Raw genomic sequence first — 24225 nt, 5'->3', positions numbered from 1 at the left:
AAATTTTAAGAAACAGTGGGGCAAAAGAAACAACAGCATAGTAGTGGGGAGCTCTGATGACTCCACAAACTGCTCATATTTCTCCCTCTGAGCTGCTGGTGGATTCAGTTACTCTGCTACTTACATAAAGTATAGTGGTTTGAACTCACCCAGAGATGTCACCCATCAAAGGCTTAGTGTTCTGTTTCTATAGTAATTGTAGCCAAAAAAATTCAATGAAACAGTTCTACTCTGTAACATGGGGTCACTGAAATAAAAATTAACTTGATGCCTAACAACAAGAAACTCAAATTCACTGCCAGTGGCTTGATTCAGCCTCATGACCGTCAGCCATCAGGTTTCTATGGGAGTGAACTGTAACAGGAGGAAACAGCCTCATCTTTCTCTGAGCAAACAGCTTGTGGCCTCGAACTACTAGCCTTTCAGTTGACAACCTAACGCTTAACCTACTAGCTTAAGACTATAACTTTGAGTATGTATTAAGCATCAAAAAAAATCCTCACACTTCCATCTGTTAAAAAAAATCATCATAAGTAGAGAAAGATTTCTCAAAGACTTCATTTAACTTGGGTCAACAGTCAGTGTCCATAAAAGCCCCAGTCAAGAAATCAAATGACATACTGCATTGGAGAAGTGTGCTGCCAAGAACCTCTTTAAGGTGCTAAAGGGTGTCACTTGAGTACTAACATGCGTCTGACAGAAGCCCTGGTCTTTTTAGTTGGAAATAGAAAAGGAATTTATGCTTTTGAATTGTGGTGTTTATTTGGAATACTAAATATACCACAGACTGTCTAAAGAATAAACAAATCTGTCTTGGAAAAAGGGCGGCCAGAAAGTCTCTTGGACGTGAAGATGCTGAGCTCTCACATGCTGTGAGCATATTATCAGGAAGGGGCCAATCTCTAGAGAAAGATAGCATGCTTGATAAAATAGAAGGCAAGCAAACGACGACTCTCGACAAGAGGAATTCCGCATTAGCACCAACAGTACACTTAAACAGGGCCGAATTTGTGAGGATGGCGCAAGAATGATTTGTTATTTAGAATACAGGATAGTCCATGAGTTAGACCCAACTCAATGTCATCTAATAATTCAACAAGTTTGTAATATTTCAGTTTATGTGAAATGGAATACGGTTAATTTACTTAAAAGTGTTCATGAATAAGTGAGCAAATATTAATAACAGTTGCATTGCTAACCTTAAGTTGAACCCAATGACAGCTCCATGGGAAAAAGACAGTCTCTTCTCATGATAGCTGTTGAAAACTCACTGAAGGATCAGCTATGATCCAACTTAACAGCAATGAAAGCTTTTTTAATGCCCAAAGTAACTGTTTATTTAAAATTAGTTTGTGACTGCTTATCTAAAAATACTGCCTTATAAAATCATCCACTCTGTAAATTCAATTATATTTTAAATAATCCTATATATATAATTAATTCAAATTCATATAATACAATTTTGTATGTAGCAAATTGGTATAAAAAAAAGAAGTTGATAAAAAATACCTTCCAGGACTCAGGCAACAAGAATTCCCACATAGTGCCAGAAATAGTGTCACTGTGATCATCCCAGAAAAAGCCAGACACCATGTGTCAGGAGAATTTAAAAAGGTCAATGTTATTTAACCCATTAACTTCAGTTCTAGAAATTACTCTTGCATAATTAAGATGCATCCAAGTGTTTATTTTCAAATTTGTTCATCACTGCTTTAAATTGCATAATACTAGTTTTTGTGAAGAATTTCGTGAAACAACATATGAGCAAGAGCCTATGGTGATGAAAGAAGAAGTTCGGGCTGCTTTGAAGGAAATGGCAAAAAATAATGCTCCAGGAATATATGGTATACCAATTGAAATATTTCAGTTAACAGATGCTGCCCTGGACGTGCTCACCAAGTGGTGCCAAGAAATCTGGAGGACGACCACTTGGCCAACTGACTGGAAGAGATCTATATTTGTTCCCATTCCAAAGAAAGGTGACCCAACAGAATGTGGAAGCTACAGAACAATCTCACTTATTTCACATGCAAGCCAAATTTTACTGAAGATTATCCAAAAACGACTGGACCAGCACATCAACAGAGAACTACCAGAAGTCCAGGCTGGTTTCAGAAGGGGTCGTGGTACTAGAGATACTGTAGCTGATGTTAGATGGATCTTGGCTGAAAGTAGGGAATACCAGAGGAATGTCTATCTGTGTTTCATTGACTATGCAAAGGCATTTCACTGTATATATCATAACAAACTATGGCTGACTCTGAGAAGAATGGGAATCCAAGAACACTTGATTGTTCTAATGCGAAACTTATACTTGAACCAGGAGGCAGTCGTCAGAACAGAGCAAGGGAACACTGCATGGTTCAAAATTGGGAAGGGCGTATGCCAGGGATGCATCCTATCTCCATACCTTTTCAACCTATATGCAGAACAGATTATCTGGGAGGCTGGGCTCTATGAGGAGAAATGTGGGGTCAAGATTGGTGGACGATTTATCAACAGTCTGCGTTATGCGGATGACACAACCCTGCTTGCTGAAACTGAAGAGGACCTGAAGTGCCTGCTGCAGAGTGTCAAGGACTGCAGCCTACAATATGGATTGAGGCTCAATGTCAAGAAGACAAAGATTCTCACCACTGGACCAATTGGCAGCATCAGGATGGATGATGAAGAGATTGAGATTGTTCACAGCTTTAGTTTGCTTGGCTCCACAGTCAACAGTCTTGGCACCAGCAGCCAGGAAATTAAAAGGCGCATTGCCATGGGAAAGTCTGCTGTTAGGGACCTCTCCAAAGTACTGAAGAGCAATGGTGTCTCTCTGGAGACTACGGTGTGTCTGATACAGGCCATGATCTTCGCAATCACTTGTTATGCATCAGAGAGTTGGACAATAACCAAGGAGGATAGAAGGAGAATTGATGCCTTTGAGCTGTGGTGCTGGAGAAGAGTATTGAGAATACCATGGACTGCTAGGAAAACAAACAGATTTGTCCTGGAAAGGGTAAAACCAGGTGTCTCCTTGGAGGCAAGGATTCTGAGGCTCCGTCTAACATACTTTGGACATGTAATGAGGAGAGACCAGTCGTTAGAGAGGGAGATCATGCTTGGTAGGGTGGCGGGACAGCGCAGGAGATGAAGGCCCTCTATGAGGTGGATTGATTCAGTGACTGGGATAATTGGGATGGGAGTGTCAGAGACAGTGTGATTGGCACAGGACAGAGCGGAGTTTAGGGCTGTTGTTCATAGGATCGCTATGAGTCACAAGCGACTCGACGGCACATAACAACTACAACAACAGTTGTTTATATGTTGTTGATGAGGCACTTGCATAAAAAAATTATATAGATAATAGTAACAGAGAAAATAGAGTTTCCAGCTATGGTCTTGGAATTTATTTACATAAGTAAATGAGGTCCACTTAGCTTGCTCACACTTGGAAGAATATATAGTCAGTTTCCTGACTCCAAATGGACAGTATGTTTTATTTGGGGAACCACTCAAAAAGTTGTAAATTGCAACCCAATTGGAACTCTTCAGGAGAAAGATTCATTCTTCTCTTATAAAGATTTGGAAACCCAATCAAGGGTCACCATACATTAGAACTGACTCCAAGACACTGGGTTTAGTTTGTGAGTTTGGTGGGCAACGAGACAGTCAATATCCTATACACTGACAGTACACTGCCTCTCAGATGAAAGCTCCACTTGTCCTCATATCAATGTACTGACTGTGACATCAAATCCAGAGCTGGAGTATTTAAAAGGGTGAATGTGACAGTGGTAGCCTCTGTGTCTCAGATTCCATTTTTAGGCCAATACTTTCTTTTTAAAATAAAGAATTTGAAAACCATTTTTTATGTAGATCATGAGACAGTTCACAAAGCTTTTCCACTGTACTTTTTTTTCCACTTGATTATAGAGGAGGCATGGCTTCATTGAAAAGGCACAGTTCAAATCTCAGAGTTCCCATGTTGGGTCATATTTACCTCAGGGTCTCAGTTCAGCATCTATACAACAATCATAAACAAATGATTTTTGTGAGGATTAAATGAGAGCCAAATTAAAACAGATAGATCAAGGTCAGGACATATACACCCTCAAGAAATACTATCACTGCACTAAGTCTCTTAATAGATTGTCTCAATAACTCTGTAAAGCAAACAGGAATGTGTGTTCATCTTGAAAGACTAGAAAGAAGCTTAAAAAATCACTCTCATTAAAGAATTGAGAAAATGAGGTTTCTGTCTTAAGATTCTAGTATTTAAGAACTGACTCTAACATTTTCCAAAACTTTCTCTTTTTTAAACTAAATGTAGAAAATCGAAGTATATGCATAGTTAGGAATAAATGCCAGTTTCCAGATTTTTGTGTGTGAGCTGGACTGGAAAATATTGTCAAACAATGGCTTTTCTTTTACCATACAAGCACAGACTTCATGATTGGGTTTCACATCTCCGGGAAGGAATTTTTTTAAAAAAGACTGTTTTGATATTTTAAATTCATAATATTGAGGGATGGCCAAGTAATGAATAAGTGGTAACTTTCCAAATGAAAGAGAGGACTGCACTGCAGCAGTTCTTGTGCCAAGAAATTGAGAAATTCAGCCATATGGAAAGAGTTTTCACTCTTCTGCTCTGCCCACTCCAATTCTAACTTAAACACTCACTTGTGTGTTTAAGTTCCTGTTACCTTGCTTCTGTCCACTCTATCTGTGTTTCTCTTCTACACGTATAATTAGAAGCACCAATTTAAAAAAATCATGCAGTGTAAGTGGTACATTACTTTATTAAAACAAATACATTCTGTACTGTGTTTTTCACAGGCCTTATTCACTAGTGGTCTCAAAAAAAAAAAAAAAAGTAATGACATTGTGGAATGAATGTGTGATCTGCTAGTTTTGAATCGATAAGTCCAGCACTAGTTCCTTCACGAAATCCATTGACCTCTGTGCTCTCTAATGTGTCTTTTCTCTTACAGAAAGCAGAGATTGCCATTGCCCCTCTGACAATCACTTTGGTTCGAGAGGAGGTCATTGATTTCTCTAAGCCCTTCATGAGTTTGGGGATATCTATCATGATCAAAAAGCCTCAGAAATCTAAACCGGGAGTGTTTTCCTTCTTGGACCCTTTGGCCTATGAGATCTGGATGTGCATAGTCTTTGCCTACATTGGTGTCAGCGTGGTCTTGTTCCTAGTCAGTAGGTTTAGCCCATATGAATGGCACACGGAAGAGCCTGAAGATGGCAAGGAAGGACCGAGTGACCAGCCTCCCAATGAGTTTGGCATCTTTAACAGCCTCTGGTTCTCCCTGGGTGCTTTCATGCAGCAGGGATGTGACATTTCACCCAGGTTAGTTTCAAAGTGTTCTTTGCCAATTTCCTGGTAAATCTCAGCTATGTGTAGAGTATCTCTCTATATGTTCTTTCCTGGGAGACAGAAAAGCCTTGAAAATGCCAAGAAGACTTGTAACTTCTACATTAATCCAATTGCATTCACAATCAATTGTATTTTCTAACTAGAAGCAAAATGTGAATACATTGTAAGGGTTAACTTTTTCAATAGACACATTACTTATACATCAGAGACTCCAGAATTATTTCACGTTAATGTTTCATTAAGAAGCTTGACAGATAGACTCTAAAATCTAAAGTATAAAAGCAGGAATACAATTTTATCTTATTTTCAAATACAAGCAGTTGTTTTATTACTGTTGTTCATTGTTAACCATTAAAACTTGAATTTGGTTGTCCTCTTATGTACCTAAAGGTAGATTACTGCTATGGAATCTATACAGTAGGTATCAGATATAATGCTGCAATTACAAAACAGGTAAAGAACCAACAATGATATTAGTTGTTTTATAGAGATTTTTCAGTATCCATGACCTCATCTTTCTCATCCTTCAGATAGCAAGAAAGTATTCCTTAGATTGCACAAAAACAACCAATCTATTATTGCACAGACACACACTCAAAGAAAAATATGTGAGGAAAAACATCACTCACAGAGAAAAAATAACTGAATGCAGAAGTTGAAGTTAATTATTGAATTAAACTATTCACATATATATGGATTTTTTTAAGGAAAGCATGATTTCTCAAAAAGGAAGAGATTTGGGGAAAATGCACTTTGTATTAAGAATCCAAGAAAAATGTTAATGTGTTTACATTTCCAGTAACTTAGGAATGAATCTCCATTAATTTTTGTCACTGATGAGTTGCGAAGTAACCTAAACAAATCAGGCAATGATTTCGAAATGTCAGGATTGAGCAACTAGTATGTAAATACCACATAAGCACTCTTTACATCACATGCTACTATTTACTATTTAGTATGTATATACGATATGGATACTATTTCCATCACATAGCACTATTTACACACACGGTTAATGAGGCCCAGAGTTTTTATTCTTTTTTTTATTTATTTTCAATTCTTCGCAATACATTTATGCTTATCCACATATCTGTGATAGTCAGAGAAAAGGAAATAAAGGGGAAAACAATCCTATAATAGCATGTAAAATGCCTTCAGTTTTTGTTCTATAAAAAAACTGTAACAGCCTTAATTTTTTGTTCTCTTATCACCTTTTCTCTGGTTATCACGGTTAGGCAGTTAACTATCTAATTACTTTGAAAATCTTGTGTCCAATTGTTTTTAACTCGAGGCACCATTTCATAATTTCCAAAGCACTCTCAAAATTTAAAAACTCCCTTCCTTTATGATGTAAATAGTACCCATTTGGTACTTACATACAATCCTGAGCCATAGTGACTTTGAAACCTATGCTAGATCTTCTTACTGCTCTTCCTCGCCTTTGCACATGCCCTTACATCCTGGCAGGACAATGAGCCAAGATTTCTTTTCCTTCTTCAGTCTCAGAAAGGTATCTAACAACTTAAATATAAGTTCCCTCCCATTGCTACACTGCATTTCTGCCCGTAAGAATGAAATGATGTTACCAGGTAAAGCATGGCTTGGTAGGTCCTACTCTCAACAGTTGTAGAATGCATCTGAATTTCAGATGTGCTTGAATATGATGAGAGCACTATGGGGACATAGTCCATATCCAGATGTGCCGCTAAGCCAAAGGTAACGCCTCTGCAGAGGTTCAAATCCACCAGCCTCTCTGTGAGAGGAGTTGAACAATTTCTTTCTGTGCCTTTTATAGCTTCAGAATCCCCACCGCAGTGTGGGCCTTGAGACAATTCTGACTAAGTGACAATGGGTTTGAGTTCTTGGTGTGTTTTTTAACAGGATGAGGAAAAGTAACACGATAACCATAGAATTAAGCCTATATTCTTCTGTAATTATAGAACAGCATTAAAATACCACATTTCTAACAATTAAAAAAAACAAAAGAACATAGTTCATATTTCCATTAAGACATTATTGAAGAAAAGGCATCAGATTGTTAAGAATTGCTGCAATCACTCTTGAGTGACGCTTCTTAAAATAAAGAATAAATGTCAGAAAATATACTAGACTGAAATTGCTGTTTTAAAACATACACAATGAATGGATGGTTCTTTCTTTCTCTCTGTTGGTGATAAAAAGGAGGCATGCATTACCTTATCCATGTTTAGATCCCTCTCAGGTCGAATTGTTGGAGGCGTTTGGTGGTTCTTCACACTCATCATCATCTCGTCTTACACTGCGAACCTCGCTGCTTTCCTGACTGTTGAGCGGATGGTCTCCCCAATAGAAAGTGCAGAAGACCTGGCCAAACAAACGGAAATTGCCTATGGAACATTGGATTCAGGATCAACAAAGGAATTCTTCAGAGTAAGTGAGGGAGAAACTAACTGTGGTGTGTTGATCATTTTTTGAGATTTGGGAAATGTCACAATTCCATCACTGGCTTTCGCTATTTTAACTTTTTCAAAGACAATATTAATGGTAGCTTTTATTAGTTTAATAAGACAGTGTTAGCTGTTAAATGTTAATACTTGAACTTTGAGCTTACCATCATTTTAGTCTGAGAAGGCTAATTGAGTCTTTCATGTTATAAAAAGGACCAGTGTAAAAGAAGAACAATAACAAACAAAATATATATATATATATATATATATATATATATATATATATATATATATATATATATACACACACACACACACACACACACATACACACACACACTAGGAGTAAGAATATAAAATTGAAGCAAGACTTAATTTTTAAAAAATAAATTTCATTTGCAGCATATGAAACTCCAATCCTTGATTGCTAGTTATGTTTCCTATATGAGTTATTTTATCATATAACCTGGTCTGTAAGAATTTCTTCTAAAACCAACATACTTGACTTCTCACAGGATCATGGTCGTAATGGTATTGAGATCTAGATAGCCTGTAAGATACTAGATAGTATTTCATGTATACTGATATCTCTGCTTTTCTTTCTTTGTTAATCTATTATATGGATGATTTTTTTTTCGCCTGTTAAATTTCTCCTCTGGTTTTGCTTACATCTATATATCTGGTAATATCAGGACCAAGATAAACAAACAGTTAAAGTGGTATTTTAAAAAATGTTTAACTAGGTAATAAGAAATGTGTATTCTACTTAATTAGTGGTAATGAATTGCACTGCCAATCAAAAGACATGCAGTTCAAATCCACCAGAAGGATGGGCCATCTTCCCCTGTGTGATTAACAGCCTCTGAAAACCCACTAGAGGGTCAGATATGAGTTGGTTCCAACTCAATGATACATAACAACAACAATTGTATTTCATTTCCGTTTCTTAAGGATTAGGAAAAAATAGGAGACTGGATACTTATTTCTATGTCTAAAGCTTTTACGTCAAAGTAAAAATAGTTCTATAAGTTTACGTTTTTATAAACTACTTGTAAAAATATTAAATATATAACCGTTGTTTTCTTCCTTAGCTTGGACACTAAAAACAACAAAATCTGGTCATATGCCAGTTTTAATTTTCATATACTTGAATTTCTGTAGAATATTCCCTTTTAAAAATAAAATTTCATTACAGCATCTTAAATTACTATCGGTGTTTTATATACTCCTAAATAAATAATAGATTATTTAAAAAACTAAGTCAAATCCAGTCTTAATAGAAACACTGTACAATTAACCAAGTCTTCTCAATGCTTTGGAGTATTATTGGTAAAATAATGTAAAATGTCTAAATTAATTAAAAGTATTCATAAACATCCTCAAACCTGTGATATTAAAAAAATATTTTTAAAAATAACATCCAGTTAATTAATTAATTTAAAATATTCCCTCCCCATATTGGGTGCATCCCAGCCTCTAAAGCTTAATAATAAAAGCATGTGACCCTTGTAGCCTAATTCTAGGATCTTGCTGAAAGTCTATATGCCCATAACTGCTTGCAGCTAAAAGTAAGTAGGTAAAGTTGAATAATTTTGTGTAAAAACCATTTTTCATAGACATCAAAATAGGAAATAAGTCAGTTATCACTTGCATTTTAATGAAATTGATGGTTGCTTTTCTTTGGAATAAAGAAAAGATTTGCTGAATGCTCATTCTACCTGGACTAATAAACGAAAAGAGAAATGGAATGTCCCAGAAAAGTAAATCTCAGACCAACTCATTGTTAGGCATTTACTACCAAGCAACATGAAAATATTTACTTCTAACCTTTAAAGACTATAAAAAAAAACCTCAGATTCTAAAAACTGGTACAGAAGATAAGAAAATATATTAATAACAAAACCAGGCATAAAAAATTGCTTCCAAAATTTTATAGATGCCCTCCAAACAATCAATACAATCCCCACCCCCTGTTTCCTTTATCTTGCATCCCGATTCTGTTTTACAACTGGAAGATTTTTATGAGTATAAATATTTATTGTCGCAGAACACTTCAAATAGTAATGGGACAAGAAAATCATTTTCTCTGGCCATGTATTCTCAGGCATGAATAATTTCAAATTCTCTGATAAAAATCTCATTCATTTCAAGCCTTCCTCCCTCCTCTTCCCACAGATGATGACCTGGTTTAAACAAACCATTTGTCTGACAGGTTGAGGAAACAGAACGTGAAGGGTATTTTTGTACTTGTCAAAAATGTTTTCTCATAGGAACACAGTATGGTACATCTGTCAACTCCACTAAGCTGCCTCAGGCAGTAGCCTAACTCAGCACTTCAAAAATGCTGTAGTTATAATCAGCTGGAAAAAGAATTAGACCTTGGGGAGGATATTATATCTAAATTCAATGGCTGTCTGAATTTTTGCCCCAATATAACATGGGATATGGTTCATGTTCTCAGTACCTTGTTATACATAAAAGTTGTTGTTGTTTATTGCTGTTTAATCAAGCACAACTCATCGTGATTTTATGAACAAAAGACCTGATACCTTTCTATAACTGTTGTCATTTCTCCAAGTTCATAGAGTTTCAATAGGCATGTGGTTTTAGGAAGTGGATGCCACTCCTGCTTCCAAACCTGTTTTAAACTGGAATATCCACCAAACACTGTCCACCTTGGGAAACTGTTACAGCATGTGACACCCCAATGGCACAAGGTTCAGCATCATAACAAACCCAGATTACCTCAGTACAGCTAATTGACAGAAGAGTGATGTACAACTTAGAAGAATGTTCCTCCAAAATATAACAATACTGGTCTCACTTAGCAGTGATTAAGTGTCATCAAGTCGAATCCACTCATAGTGACCCTATGAACAAAAGACCTGAGTCCTGTTTTATAATTAACTCAATGTTCATAGAGTTTCCAGAGGCATCTGGTTTAGGAAGTGGATGCCACTCCTGCTTCCAAAGCGGAATCAATCTAGAATCTCTTCCAAACACTGTCCTTGATGGGTAACCATTATGATATTTGACACAATTATGGCACAAGGTTCAGCATTACAGCAACTCCAAGCTACTTCTGTACTGCAAATAGACAGATGATGGCTGTACCACTTACAGAATGTTCATGTTATCATTAAGAAATTTGGCCCAAGGGCCCTACGGAATTTTAAAGACACAACCAACAATTACTGTTGACTATGATAAACCAAGTAGACCCTCTGCCTTTGGATCTCTGTTGGCTAAAACAGGCAAAAGTCCACCCAGCTGACACCAACTTATAGAGAGGGGGGAGAAAAACTAGTAACATAAACTTAATACTAACCAAAACCTTCCTTATGTGACCCTCATCAAGACGTGAGAAACCAACTAATTTCTAGAGTGGAACCACTGCACAGGAGGCTCCAGGCCAGCAGCAGACTTAACCCATCAATCTCTAGATAGATGATAAATGATAGATAGATAGATAGATAGATAGATAGATAGATAGATAGATGATAGATAGATAGATAGATAGATAGATAGATAGATAGATAGATAGAGATAAAATATTTCCTATTAGGATAATTAAGTGTAGTGTAAAGCTTTAAAAGTTGTTTTAAGTACTTTAAATCAAATAACTCTTCATGGACTAACATTTACAATAAAGAGCAAACATATAAACCCAAAAATAATTTTTTAATTTAAAAATAACCATTTTTATATAATGTTTATTTGCAGCCTTGGTTATCTTCACTCTCCAATCTTCATCTATGAGTAGATTTCACTACTGAACTTAAGGGTTCCATTTTCACTGTCCTCATGAATTTGTTAGGAGTCCTGGTAACTCAGTGTGTCAGTACTCAGCTGCTAACTGAAAATTCAGTGGTTCAAATCCACCAGCCATGCTACGGTAGAAATACGTGGCACACAACATCTAGCTAGAAAGTTAATATTTCTATTAGAAAACAAGGGCATACATTACTTAACAACCACATGTTTTGTATGGGAGAGTCAGAAACAACAGTGCCCTTCTCAAAGACAACTGGCCACTCATGCTGCTCTGAGAATGTGCCACTCTCCACAGTCAACAATCCATTTCCCACCTCAGGCTTCCATTCCAAGGGTTAACACCATCATTTGCCCTCTTCTGGTTATTATTTTGGGCCCCAACATTTTGTAAATCTCAATTATAACTGAACTAGTTTGAACGTGTTTGAGGTTCTATGTAAGCATTCACAGTTTTGGAAACCCTATAGGTTACTATATATCAGATTCTACTTGATAGCAATGGTGTCAATGAACTATGAGCTTGCAGAGTCTGTAAAAATGTCCTCATTTAATCTATTATATTCTATTTAGAAGTTTTTTCTTGCTCTCAATGCTTAGCAAACATCTTATTGAAGTTCCATATAAGACACAAGTCTTATAAAACTTAACTTTGAGACCTAACTACTCTTGATTTTTTTTCCCCTCATATCTAGGTCTTTATGACCATCCCCTAGATACGTCTCTTAATATCAGAATTTCTAACAGTCATATGGTGATAGTGGGAGAAGGATGTTCAGTCTCCTCCCATACGACTAACTACCTCTGAAAACCTGCTGGAGGGTCCTGCTATGGGTTGATAAACAATGCAAATATTTCTCTATATTAAAAGTCCTTTTCATCTTTTTTCTGCTGTCCACAGAATCTGTGTTTTAGCATTTTATTGTATCTAAAGCCTGATAAATTTGCCATAAATACAGAAAGTACTATGACTTTCAGATTTCAAAGGAATCAATTTAACATCTTTTATATACTCTTTTACACATAAGGTATACCTAAGTCAATATATATTTTTAAAAAATATATTTTTTCTACCAGTTTATAAAATTTGAATGCAAATTCGAACAAATTTTTTCAATTTCCCTCACCCCCCCATTAAATTGTACAACCTATACAATTTGTACTAAGTCAAAATATTTAAGTAAATCTAGGAGCCATGGTCTACATATTAATGTTACAGAAACATACTTTTAAACATGTCAGTTACTTCAAGATGCTCAATTCCTGTAACAAAATTAATCATGTGCTTTGATCATATACTGCATTCTGAAGTTAAGTTATAGAAATCATTACTAAGACCTTAAAAAACTCCTTTTCATTTTGCTCCCTATTCCTTTAAAAAGAACTACTGAAAAGTAACCAGAAAATTACCAAAACTACTTGGAAACATAAAGAAGTAAAAATAAAGCAATATGATGTCTTTTTTTATATAACTCAAGTACTGTAGTAAGAGGAACGTAATAAAGTTGAAACCATATCATATCTGGTCATTTTTAATTTTACCATGAAGATGATAAAAACGTACTTTAAACATTCAGCTCTTCCTGGCATCTCACATGAGGAATAAGATGAGTATGGTTATGCCTACGGGGAGAGCTAATATAAATTGATTCTCCTTCAATTATCTCTTTTATGTATGTGTCATTGTAGCAATTACTAGTTTTGAAAGGCTGTTGGTTTTTGTTGGTTTTTATTTTTCATTTGAAACAGCTGTTACTATGTGGCAGAGTGGAGTTAGAGGGCAATGGAAAGATACTGAAAGGTTTTTTATCTTGATCTTGCTTCCGTCAATATTAACATGTTGTTCCCTTCTTTCCTGTATTTAATTTTCTTTCGATTTCCTCCAGAGATCAAAAATAGCAGTGTACGAAAAGATGTGGACCTACATGCGATCAGCAGAGCCGTCAGTGTTCACTAGGACTACAGCTGAGGGAGTAGCCCGTGTCCGCAAATCCAAGGGCAAATTTGCCTTTCTCCTGGAATCCACTATGAATGAATACATTGAGCAGCGAAAGCCATGTGACACGATGAAAGTGGGAGGAAATCTGGATTCCAAAGGCTATGGAGTAGCAACGCCCAAGGGTTCCTCATTAAGGTGGGTGGAATAGTATAACAATATAACATGTGTTGTTATAGTATTCCACCTTCCCTGATGTCCCTGAGAGAATTCTTTTGTTTTGTGTGTGAACATGGTATGTTTGTTTGTTTGTTTTCTTTTTTTCCCCCCTCCATTTCATATTTTTTGGTCAACAATCAGGTAACTTTTTTTTTCATTATAGAATGATTAATTGTAGTTGGTATATATCTTTTAAGGCCATATAAAAACCAAACTGGTTGAACACTGGCTGTTTCCATGGGCCTAAAACACAGAGAGCTTATGCTTCTAGATCTCATTGACTTTTTAGCCACCAAAGCCTCCACTATCATTGTGTCAGTAACAGTTCTACGTTGTATCATTAAATTTTGTTTTTCCATAAGAACTAGCTACTAGTTTTTGAGGGAGAAGAAATCAATTTCTTTCTTTCTAGTAAACCACTTTCCTCCCTCCCCTTCCATTTCAGTGTTTCATTTATTATGACATTTTTCTATTTTGGATTATGCTGAGATTGTTTTGGTGCTAATTTTGAAGTCAATATCCATTTATAAGAACAATCATGACAAGATGGGGAAATAGGTTCTGGTTTTATGGTGCTTACTCAAGTCACACTCCCACCTATTTCAAAGGGAGTATGGTCTAAGTAAGATCTGTAAAATTAGACCCCTGAAAATCCCAAAACCCTGAAATGTGATTCACAAGCAAAGCGTTAAATAAGCGGCTAACAGTCTCCATGTACTGAAGGTGAAACTTTCTTGCTTAAGGAAATGTTGGTAAAATCTGCCCCTTTTACCTTCTTGGTCCTGGACATAGAGAATGCACATGTTTGTGTCCAGGAGGCAGAGTTTCCTGTTTTCCTTGAGTAATAAAGGCTGCTGTTGACTTGCTGGATCTAGAGCAAGAGTGAAGATGAAAGTGCTGACTGACAGGTTGCTCTGGTCCTGGTGCTGCCCAGGAGTGATGCACACAAAACACAGATTCAAGAAGAAAGCAGACTCTTTGCTAAAGGACTTGACCAAGAACCCTGGTCTTGAAAAATGATGCCTCTGGTAAGCCAGTGGGGGGGAATAAAAATAAAGGTAATGAGATCTGTTCTATAGCCCAGCATAAGTGGATGCAATATAAAGTCATAAGGTTTCTTTTATTGGTTTAAAACAGGGAACTGCAGTGCTTCTTGGTGGGGAGGAGATGCGAGGAAGGTAAAAACAAATGCCAGTATCTAAAAGGACTGTGTTAAACCAGTAGTGTGGGTTTGCAAGCAAGCTGGAAAAAATTAGCTGGAGATATTATGGTATGTGCCAAAGGGATAATCTTTAGAGGAGACAGAACTACTCAGTGATGGTACATCTGGGTGTAGACTATGGTGATTTTTAAATCGAGCTTTTCACCTAGATCATATGTGAAACTGGAAAAATGTGCAGGGCGAAAGTCCAAATAATAAGTCAACCATCCAAAAAAATCTGCTAGAAGAGATTCCACTTGTTCAGAAACTTATGCTGGCATTGAGATTTTTTTTTTATTTTAAGGGAGTATTTTGTTTGGAAAATATGTCACTTCAATGAGGCCAATTAACAAGTAAATCTCGAAGTAGTGGCTCTAAGAGCGCCTTATTGTAAACAATTTAAAGGAAATAGGGAGAGAGCAATGGTGTCTGATATGTGGATCGGTGTTCAGACTATTGATTACATTCACTGGGTGTTGCTGTTGCTCTTAATTAATTCTCTGTGGATGTCGCTGCCTTGTCCTCTGTCTTGTGTCTACTGATAAAGTCAAGTTCCAGGGACTGAATTTAGCCTTCAGATACGGGTGGGCCTGATTCCCATTGATGGCTAGAGTGCTCCCTCTTAAATGTGCCACTTTGTCAAATCCACACTACAGGGATTGTTTGGGGGGAAGCTGAAGGGCTTCATCTGTCTAGAGTTGTATAATAATCAGCCATTGGCTTCCTCCTCTTTTCCTGTCCTTCCCTGGATCTTGTTAATGAGGCAATTGTTAAACTCCACTTCCTGGATGGAGAGTTTGTTTATGTGCTTATTTAATACTCACCACAATTTCCTGAGCAAGCTGACCCCTGCATGCCAAAACCACAGTCATTTGTCCGGGCTTTCAGAACATTGGGAGGGCACAGGAGGGTAGCCAGCATCCACCTTGCTTCCTATCTCCTCACTCCCCTACTCCCAGCCCATCTAAGCAGGAAGTTAATTAGATTTAAATTCTCGTTCTTTTTTTCCTAGGACTCTTCTGTTTCAAAGGAGGTAAACTAATATAGAGATGAACTAATAGGCATGTTCTATATAAATGATGTATAGAAGCAAATTAAAAAATAACTGCATTCATTCATCAGAGCAAGATCCAGAGAACATTTCTGGATTGAGAGTGTCTGAATCCTTCTTGACTGGTTTTTGGAATAGGAACTGAGTTGAGGGGTGGAGGGTGTTGGGTCTTAAATTAATAGCTCTGGATATAGTGATACTTGCTAGTTTCACTGTCACTACCTTATTATTAGGGAGCTCCAGTGGCCTTTTCTATGGGAATAGTGCTGTTAAATCCCAGCTACTCAGTGGGAGAAAGATGGGTAGTCTCCCGTGCTATTTACAGCTTCTGAAACCCTCTGAGAGCCAACTATGAGTCAGTTCTGACTCAAGTTATAGATATCTGGTCATTAGCTGTGGCTTTCTAACACACTTTACTATCATGATTCATTAGACAGCTTGAGGCCGTAGTCATTCCTTCTATGAAAGTGTGACCAGAGAATGCAAGGAATGGGCAAGCAATATTCCACTGGTCTAGGGAGTTTTTAATCTGTAAGATTTGTGTTCTGACCTAAGTACATTAGAGTAAATGTCACTGAAAATATGATATATATAGCTCAGAGGCTGAGTCAGAACCTGGACTTTACCAAAGAATATGAAACAAAAGTAATCAAGATCATCAAACTCATGTTGTCTGGGACTTAGCTAAAAATATATTACAACAGTGATGACTTATATCAATCTATCTAGTAGAAAATTATAAAAAGGGATCTTTATTGTTCGTAAGGATTTTTTTTCAGGCTAACTTTTCAATAGGACATAAAAATCAAAATGTTTAAGGCATTAACAGCTCTCAATTGTTGTTGTTGTTTTTATGTGTCATTGAGTCAACTACAACTCATAGCAGTCCTATGAGTAATCATTCTGAACCTTGCCTTACACTGAGCCAATGTCACTGTCTCTGACACACTTGCCCCCATTGCCACAGTCACTATGTCAATCTAACTCATCCAGAGTCTTCATCTCCTGCACTGACATCCACCCTTCCAAGCATGATGTCCTTCTCCAAGGACTGGGCCCTCCTGGCCACGTGCCCAAAGGATGTCAGATGGAGCTTCAAAATCCATGCCTCTAAGGAGTAACCTGGTTTCACCCTCTCCAGCACAGATCCACTTGGGTTTTTTGGCTGTTCATGGTATGTTAAACACTGTTCTTGAGCACCACAATTCAAAGGCTTCAATTCTTCTTCTGCCATCCTTAGTCTTTGTCCAGCTCTCAGATGCATTAAAAAAAAAAGAGTGGATAAATAAAGTATACTGCATTGAAAAAAAAAAGACCTGGATCAGGCACACCTTACAGAAGAGCAAATTTAATATCCAGAAATTATTAATTCATAGTACTATAACATATCTTACTCAATTTTTAGGTGACAAAAATATGTCAGGCATATTGGTTCTGTTCAAATTATTACCCATACTTATTACCATTGATTTGGGAGGGACACATAGCAACCCTTCCCTCATGTTTCCCAGACTGTAAATCACAAGGGAGGAGATTGCTCATCTTTCTCCAAGAGCCACTGGTGGATAGACATGGTCTTTAAGTCAGCAGTACAAATCTCTACAATTATGTATACAGAGAAACTACATATCAAAGAGTTAACTCTTGCTCTTTATTTTTCAAAGTCATCTTCTAAATATTACTTTCAGGTCTTATTGTGAGATAAATGGGGGAAATGTCATCCTTTATATTATCTCCCAACTGTCTCAAGGACTTGGTATTTCTCCTGAAGCTTCCTTTCCAAAAGCACAATGTTGTTTACATTTCTGTCAATGGCACAGCCTTCACTCTTCTCCAGTACTCCTGATGATCCACGACAGTTGTGAAAGCCTTTAATAGGCTGAGAAATTTTTTAAGCTTGTTTTAAAATACAACACACACTTAAATTGCATTGCAAGGAACTATAAAAGTCAGATGGACGTATGCTGTATTTCTTTTGCTTTAACATCAGTGCTATCAGCTTGACATAGTATAGAATTTACTGTATGTTATAGTAGAGAACTCAGGTAGCAGAGATCTTGGGGAGTTGCACCAGAGACCCAAAGGATGTTCATCTCTGGAAGGTCAAAGCTACCAGCCACTCTGCAAGAGAAAGATGTGCAATTTCTTCCCAGGGAGTTACAGCCTTGGAAGCCCAATGGACGGTCAGCAATGAGTCTGTCCTGACTTGTTGACAATGAAAGGAGAAAAAGGATGTTCCAATAGACTGAATATTATAGATGGCTGATATAGAAGGAGCTTTGATGTGGAAGTGTGTGGCATGTTTTCCTGATAACCAAAATATTGGTAGTCTGAATCCACCAAGTGTTCCCCAGGAGAAAGATGGACAACCTCCTCTCCTAAATATCTGTTGTTGTGGTTACTGTGTACTGGTAAGTCAGAAACAAGTCATAGCTGACCTTCTAGTGGGTTTTCAGAGGCAGTAAATTGCAAGATAGGAAACTTTTTTCTCCCCTAGAGCAGCTAGTGGATTCAAACCTCTGGTCTTTGGGTCAGCAGTGCTACACATTAGGCTACCAGAGAGCTCCATGGAGGGCTGCCATCAGTCAAAATCAGCTCAATGGCAGTAGAGTTATATATGACATATATGTTACATAAGTTAGATATGTGTATATGTTTACTGTACATTAGATAAAATTGATAAAGATCAGAATAAATTAATTTTGGTTAATACCGATTTCCTAGAAAGTAGTTGTTAGATGAGTTGTTACTGTTTGTTGTTATGTGCCTTTGAGTTGCCTGAGATTCATAGCGACCCTAAGTACAACAGCTCTGAAGCCTGTGCTGTCCTGAGCCCGTCTCACTGACTCCAACACACCTATGCCCATTGCCCCAGTTACTGTATTAATCTATCCCAGCAGAGGTCTTCCTCTCCTGAACTGTCCCTCCACCCTTCTGAGCATGATGTCTTTCTCTAAGGACCAGTCCCTTCTGGTCACATGCTGAAAGTATGTGAGACAAGGCTTCAAAATCCTAGCTTCCAAGGAAAAACTTGGTTTCACCCTCTGCAAGGCAGACATTTATTTGATTTCTTGGTGGCTTATGTTATGGTCAAAACTCTTCTACAGCACCACAATTCAAAGGCTTCGACTCTTCTTCTGTCATCCTTAGAGAATATCTCTTTTATAGATATTCATAGTGTCTGGTATTTGAAAATATCTCTAAAGAACAAAGCGCTGACAAAATTTGAAGGAAGTCCCTTAACCTTAATAAGAACTCATTAGTCAATCGTAATATTTGAAGACACGTTAATAAGCTCTGTCACTCATTCATCCACTCACTGCCATCAAGTTACTTCTCACTCAGAGTCCCCTTCCACCTGGCTTCCAAGGCTGTAAATCTAGGAGGCTGTCTTTCTTTATCCCCACAAGACGTCGCTTTTTAGGTTAACAATGCAACACACAACTGACTAAGCCACCAGAGGTTCTCCTGTAATGTATTATTCAGTGGTGAAAATGTCATTCAAACATTGTTTTCTCCAAAGATATCTGTGTAATAGGATCTGAAATAGGACAACTATTCCGTCATGGAGGGGAAAAAAATGTTTCAAAAGACAACAATTCCAAAACAAGTTTCATCAGTCCTGGAAAAAATGAAACCCAGTTGGACATGTTGATGTCAGATTCAAGAACTCATAGTAAACCCAGGAAGTGAGTCTTTGAAACCAGGACTCCATGCTTAGCCTAGAATAGGCAAGGTACAGCCAGCTTCACATTAAACATGAGCTGAGAAGACAGGGAGAGTACTAAGAAGGGGAATTAGAATAAACCTCTTACAGGACTTGTTATTTCACTATTTAACAAAATCTCTGGCCTTGTAGGACATTTACCCAAGATTAGGCCTGGCTCAAGGGGCCTGGAGTTATCTTGTCCAAATTAGATTTCTTGAACTTTGGAAGAGTCAAGTGAAAGTATTCTGGACTTCATATTCATGTAAGGAAAAATGTGTTAGCCTAAAGAACCGATTTCTTCTGTAAAATTTGTCGTATTTATTCCTCAGTCCAAGTTTACTTGGGAGCTTCCAAAAGGACTTTTCTGAAGGTTATAAGAGGAAATAAAACTGAAGTCATATTTTGCATTGGTGACAAGTCCTGTGAATATATAATCTAAATTGTAGAAATACTTGAAAGTAGATAAATTTAAATCTAAGTACATAATATTCCTCAGTAGCACTTGGTATCGGATGAATACATTTTAAACTAAGCTTTTCGGAAGTGAGCTATGATAGATTAGTACCATAAATGGTTTTAAAAAAGAAAAACTATGAAGGAAAGATATATTCTTGCTTATTAATAGCTTTCATTTTGCTTGGTGTCATATTAGAAGATGTTATAGTGGCGTGGAGAGCTCTGGTGACCTACTGGCAAGAAGCTGTGCTGCAATCCAAAAGGAATGTAGTTCAAGGCTAGAGGCCACCAGCTGCTCCACGGAAGAAGGATGGCCACTCTCCTCCTATGCAATTAACTGACTCTGAAAACGCACCAGAGAGTCAGCTGTGGGTTGATTTTGACCCTATGGTACACAACAACAACAAGATAGATAACTTAAGGAGCTCTACTGGTTGAGTACAATACATGTTGCACTGCTAACATAGATAGATGTTAGTGGGTTCAATCCATCAGCTTCTCTGAGGAAGAAATATGGACACTCTCTTCCCATAAAGACCAATCACTTCAGAAACACAATAGAGGATCAACGCAATGGCTTTGGGTATAAACAGAAACTTAATCTTTATAGCTCACATTTTGTTTTTAATACAGCAGGCCAGGTTAAGGATTAGAAAAATGTGTATACAAAACCCAGTTGTACCTCTGAGCATACATACATACACTCACCACATATTCCTACCTATTGTTTCTCATAAAATTATTAAACACCCAGTTTGCTATTAGAATGGCTGATGTTCATTATGGGTACAAAGCATTTTGCATTCACAAACTGAGATGTCACATGATAAAGCTAACAGTGCTACATGTATTCTAGAAAAAAATAGTTGTATTTCAGAATCCATATACTTCACCCTTTGCTTTTCTGGACATTAACTAAAATAGTTAATACCATTTGAAATTCTAGATTTTCATTTAGCTCCCTCTTCTAATTAAAAGATGGTTAAAATCATATCTCACCAAGAAAACAAAATATGGATTGCTTCTGTCCACATTGATTTTCATTTCAGTGAGCATTATGTGGTTCACCCCTCTCACAAAACAAAACAAAATGAAAGCGGAACAAATTTGCCTTCATTCATTTGCCAGTTCACTCAAAACCTGCTGATTCCCGCTGAGAATTGACCTAGTGGTTTTCAAGTTTATTGTTCTTTGGATGTCTTAAAATACCATGAACCAGAGTAAAAAGTGTCTACATTCAATGTTTAGCCCTTTATTCTTCTCAACATTCCACTTAAAAGTTGTATTTTAGCAGCTTGCTGAGAAAAACTGGGTCATTTGTTATCACTGAGTTTCTGACAAAGAAGTTAACTGTTTATTTAAACCTTCATAATGTGATTTTATAAAAAAAAATCTAAAATTGTATAAAAATTCTGACCATTCTAAGAGAAGTCAAACTATCATTCTTTAGTCATGCACAGATTCACAGACAAATCTCTTAAGGAATTTCCCAAAAGAACAACATCACATACAAAATAGATTCATTCAATGACAACACACATTTAATACGAATGCAGAACCTGTTATCTTTTGGCAACATAAAAGTATATCTAAGGTCAAAGTTCATTCTTATGCTTAATAAATGTGCTAAATAAAAATCTGTAGTTGTGCCTGCTCCACATTAGTAAGGATGTTTGAGGGTTTTGGGGGGATTTTTTCCCTTAAGATTGACACAGGTTCCCTATTACGGTTCTGGTCATTAGAGGTCATTTCACTGTATGAATGGCCTCCAGAAACAATTGTAGTTCTTAGTACTCAGACCAAGAAGGAGCATGGGGACAGCAGAGCAAGTGTGTGGGATTTTCTGTGTTTCAATTCCTCTTTCTATTGTAATGTAAGGAAGCTCACAGTGGAGTGTGAAGCTGAGGCTACAAAGCCTCAGGATTGAAGGAGAGACTGTCCTCATGAGGTTGAACATGTTGAAATCTAGAAAGAGGCTCAGCTAGGACACATTTGACGGAAGCAAAGAAACTGAACAGATCTCCAAAACAAAAGCACTGGAGTATGGTAGAGACGGTGAAAGAGGTAACCATGGATTCAGGAATCTCAGAACTAGTGAAAAATTAAAAAACCAACAGAGGTTAGTGTACTTGTAAAGGCTGTTCTATTGGATCAGTGTGTTTGTTAGCGCCAGATATGTTGGTATGCTTGTTCCCAGCTAAATTAGAATCAATTAGAACTTTACTACACCAGGGAACTCATCCATATGAGGCTTTAACATCTCAGAACTCTGCGTGGCAAGCAAGCATTGGCACACTGCAGGCATTCTAATAGATTTACACTCCCATAACATCAAGGGGCTGTGGGTGTCCCCAGGATGGTATTTAAGGGAAAGACAGAGTTAATATCTGGGTGGGATCAGTGTATGGAGGGAAGTGCTTGCTTACTTCACACGTGGCCACAGCAGACTGGAACGTATCAAATCGCGGTGCTGTCACCTTTCTGTTGGAATTGTCTCCATTTCATCATGTCTTGCATTTCAGCATTCTCTAGACTAATATTTAAGTTGTTGTCGTTGTTGTTGTTGTGTGCCATTGAGTCAGAACTGACCCATATCTGACCCTCTGGTGGGTTTTCAGAGGCAATTAATCACACAGGAGGAGATTGCCCATCCTTCCCCCGCAGAGCAACTGGTGGCATCGAACCATTTGCCTTTGGGATTGCAGTGCAGCTACTTGCCTCTAGGTCACCAGAGCTCCCTAATGTTTAAGTGGCAGAGGTAATTCTCCCAACTCACCACCTCAAGCCCCGCCTCTGAGAATGTTGGTTTTGTTCCTACTGTGCACAGTGTGGCTTCTGACCACAGCTACAGAGCACTTCTTTGGCTGTGTCTACCCTCAGTAATTAAGAAAGCTCTGTCAGATCCCCTTTATTCTTTGTCAAACATCAGGATGCTAACTGCTCTAGAAACTACAATTATAAAGATGCGTTTAGTTTAGTTTAGTTTAGTTTAGTTTAGTTCAGTTTATTAGTGGCTATCAATTTGTCCTCAGAACAGCATAAACATCAGTGACAGTTCTTGTTTTTATTATTTTGGACATCCTTCGTGTTGGATTCTGTTCTCCAAACTCACAAATGTGAAAGAATGTCAAAGACAGAGAAGTTCACTTTCTTGTGGATGATGTAAGCTATTTCTGAGTGTAGAGTTCTGTATTCTGTTTCCTTAATGCATATTTTTTCTACTAATGAGACAACTGCTTAGGACATCATAAATAAATAACAACTTTATGTAAAAATAAAAAATATAATGATTTGTTTCAGTTTGACCCATGGGAAGCCACTCATTCACAATGTAGATGTATGTAGCTTAATTTACCTTGAAAGATATGATCAGTGAAGATGGATACTGACAATGAGAGAACTGAGTGAAGATTCATGGTTAAGAAAAAGAAGATAAAATAATTCCATAGTCATTTTAAGTGAGCTAGAAAGCAGTAATGAATTTCGTATAGAATTATTATCCAAGACACTGTAGCTGATATATTTTAATGTTTTATTTCTTCTTTAAAAAATCATTCTTCTACCTCTTGTTTTCAGAATTAACTACATATTTCATTCAGTTATATATAAGTCAGTAATATACCCAGAAATAACATACATACAGACTCACAAGCATCTGGTAAAACCTAAATAGAAAATTTTCATTCAGTTCTAAGACAGTAAATCCTGGCCATGGACTTTCTCAGGAAAAAGCATTATATTGATTATGATAATATTTTATAAAATAATAACTATATTAAAAGAAACTATTAATACTATGGACATATTGTTTAGTCTCTTAATATCAGAAAAGGAAGCTCTGGTAGCCTAATATTAAGAAGCTGTGCAGCAATTCCAAAGTTTCATAGTTCGAATAATCCAGCAGCAGCTCTTTGGAAGAAGGATAAGCAATTTCCTCCAGAGCAATTAACCACCTCTGAAAATCTATTAGAAGGTCCACAGTGGATTGGCTCCAACCCAACAGCACACAACAACAGTATCAGAAAAGCATTTTCATGTTTTTGTTGTTATTATGTGCCATCGAGTTGCTTGACTCATAGCGA

The 24225-nt window shown here is 37.1% G+C and overlaps 1 protein-coding gene across 3 annotated transcripts in view; it reads left to right on the top strand.

The window, feature by feature from the left end:
* Positions 1 to 24225, top strand: part of GRIA4 (glutamate receptor, ionotropic, AMPA 4) — a 584876-nt gene that overhangs the window by 516894 nt on the left and 43757 nt on the right. For all 3 annotated transcript variants that reach the window (XM_006887293.1, XM_006887295.1, XM_006887294.1), the window contains 3 exons: positions 4977 to 5347; positions 7585 to 7783; positions 13458 to 13705. In XM_006887293.1, the coding sequence (XP_006887355.1) occupies positions 4977 to 5347; positions 7585 to 7783; positions 13458 to 13705 (818 nt within the window). The remainder of the gene's footprint in view (positions 1 to 4976; positions 5348 to 7584; positions 7784 to 13457; positions 13706 to 24225) is intronic.

Source organism: Elephantulus edwardii, unplaced genomic scaffold (assembly GCF_000299155.1).
Source record: "Elephantulus edwardii isolate Elephantulus edwardi_28Jun2011 unplaced genomic scaffold, EleEdw1.0 scaffold00056, whole genome shotgun sequence".
NCBI classification, from domain to species: Eukaryota; Metazoa; Chordata; class Mammalia; order Macroscelidea; family Macroscelididae; genus Elephantulus; species Elephantulus edwardii.
Note: the sequence above shows the minus strand (reverse complement) of the source record. Positions and strands in the feature narration are given on the sequence as shown.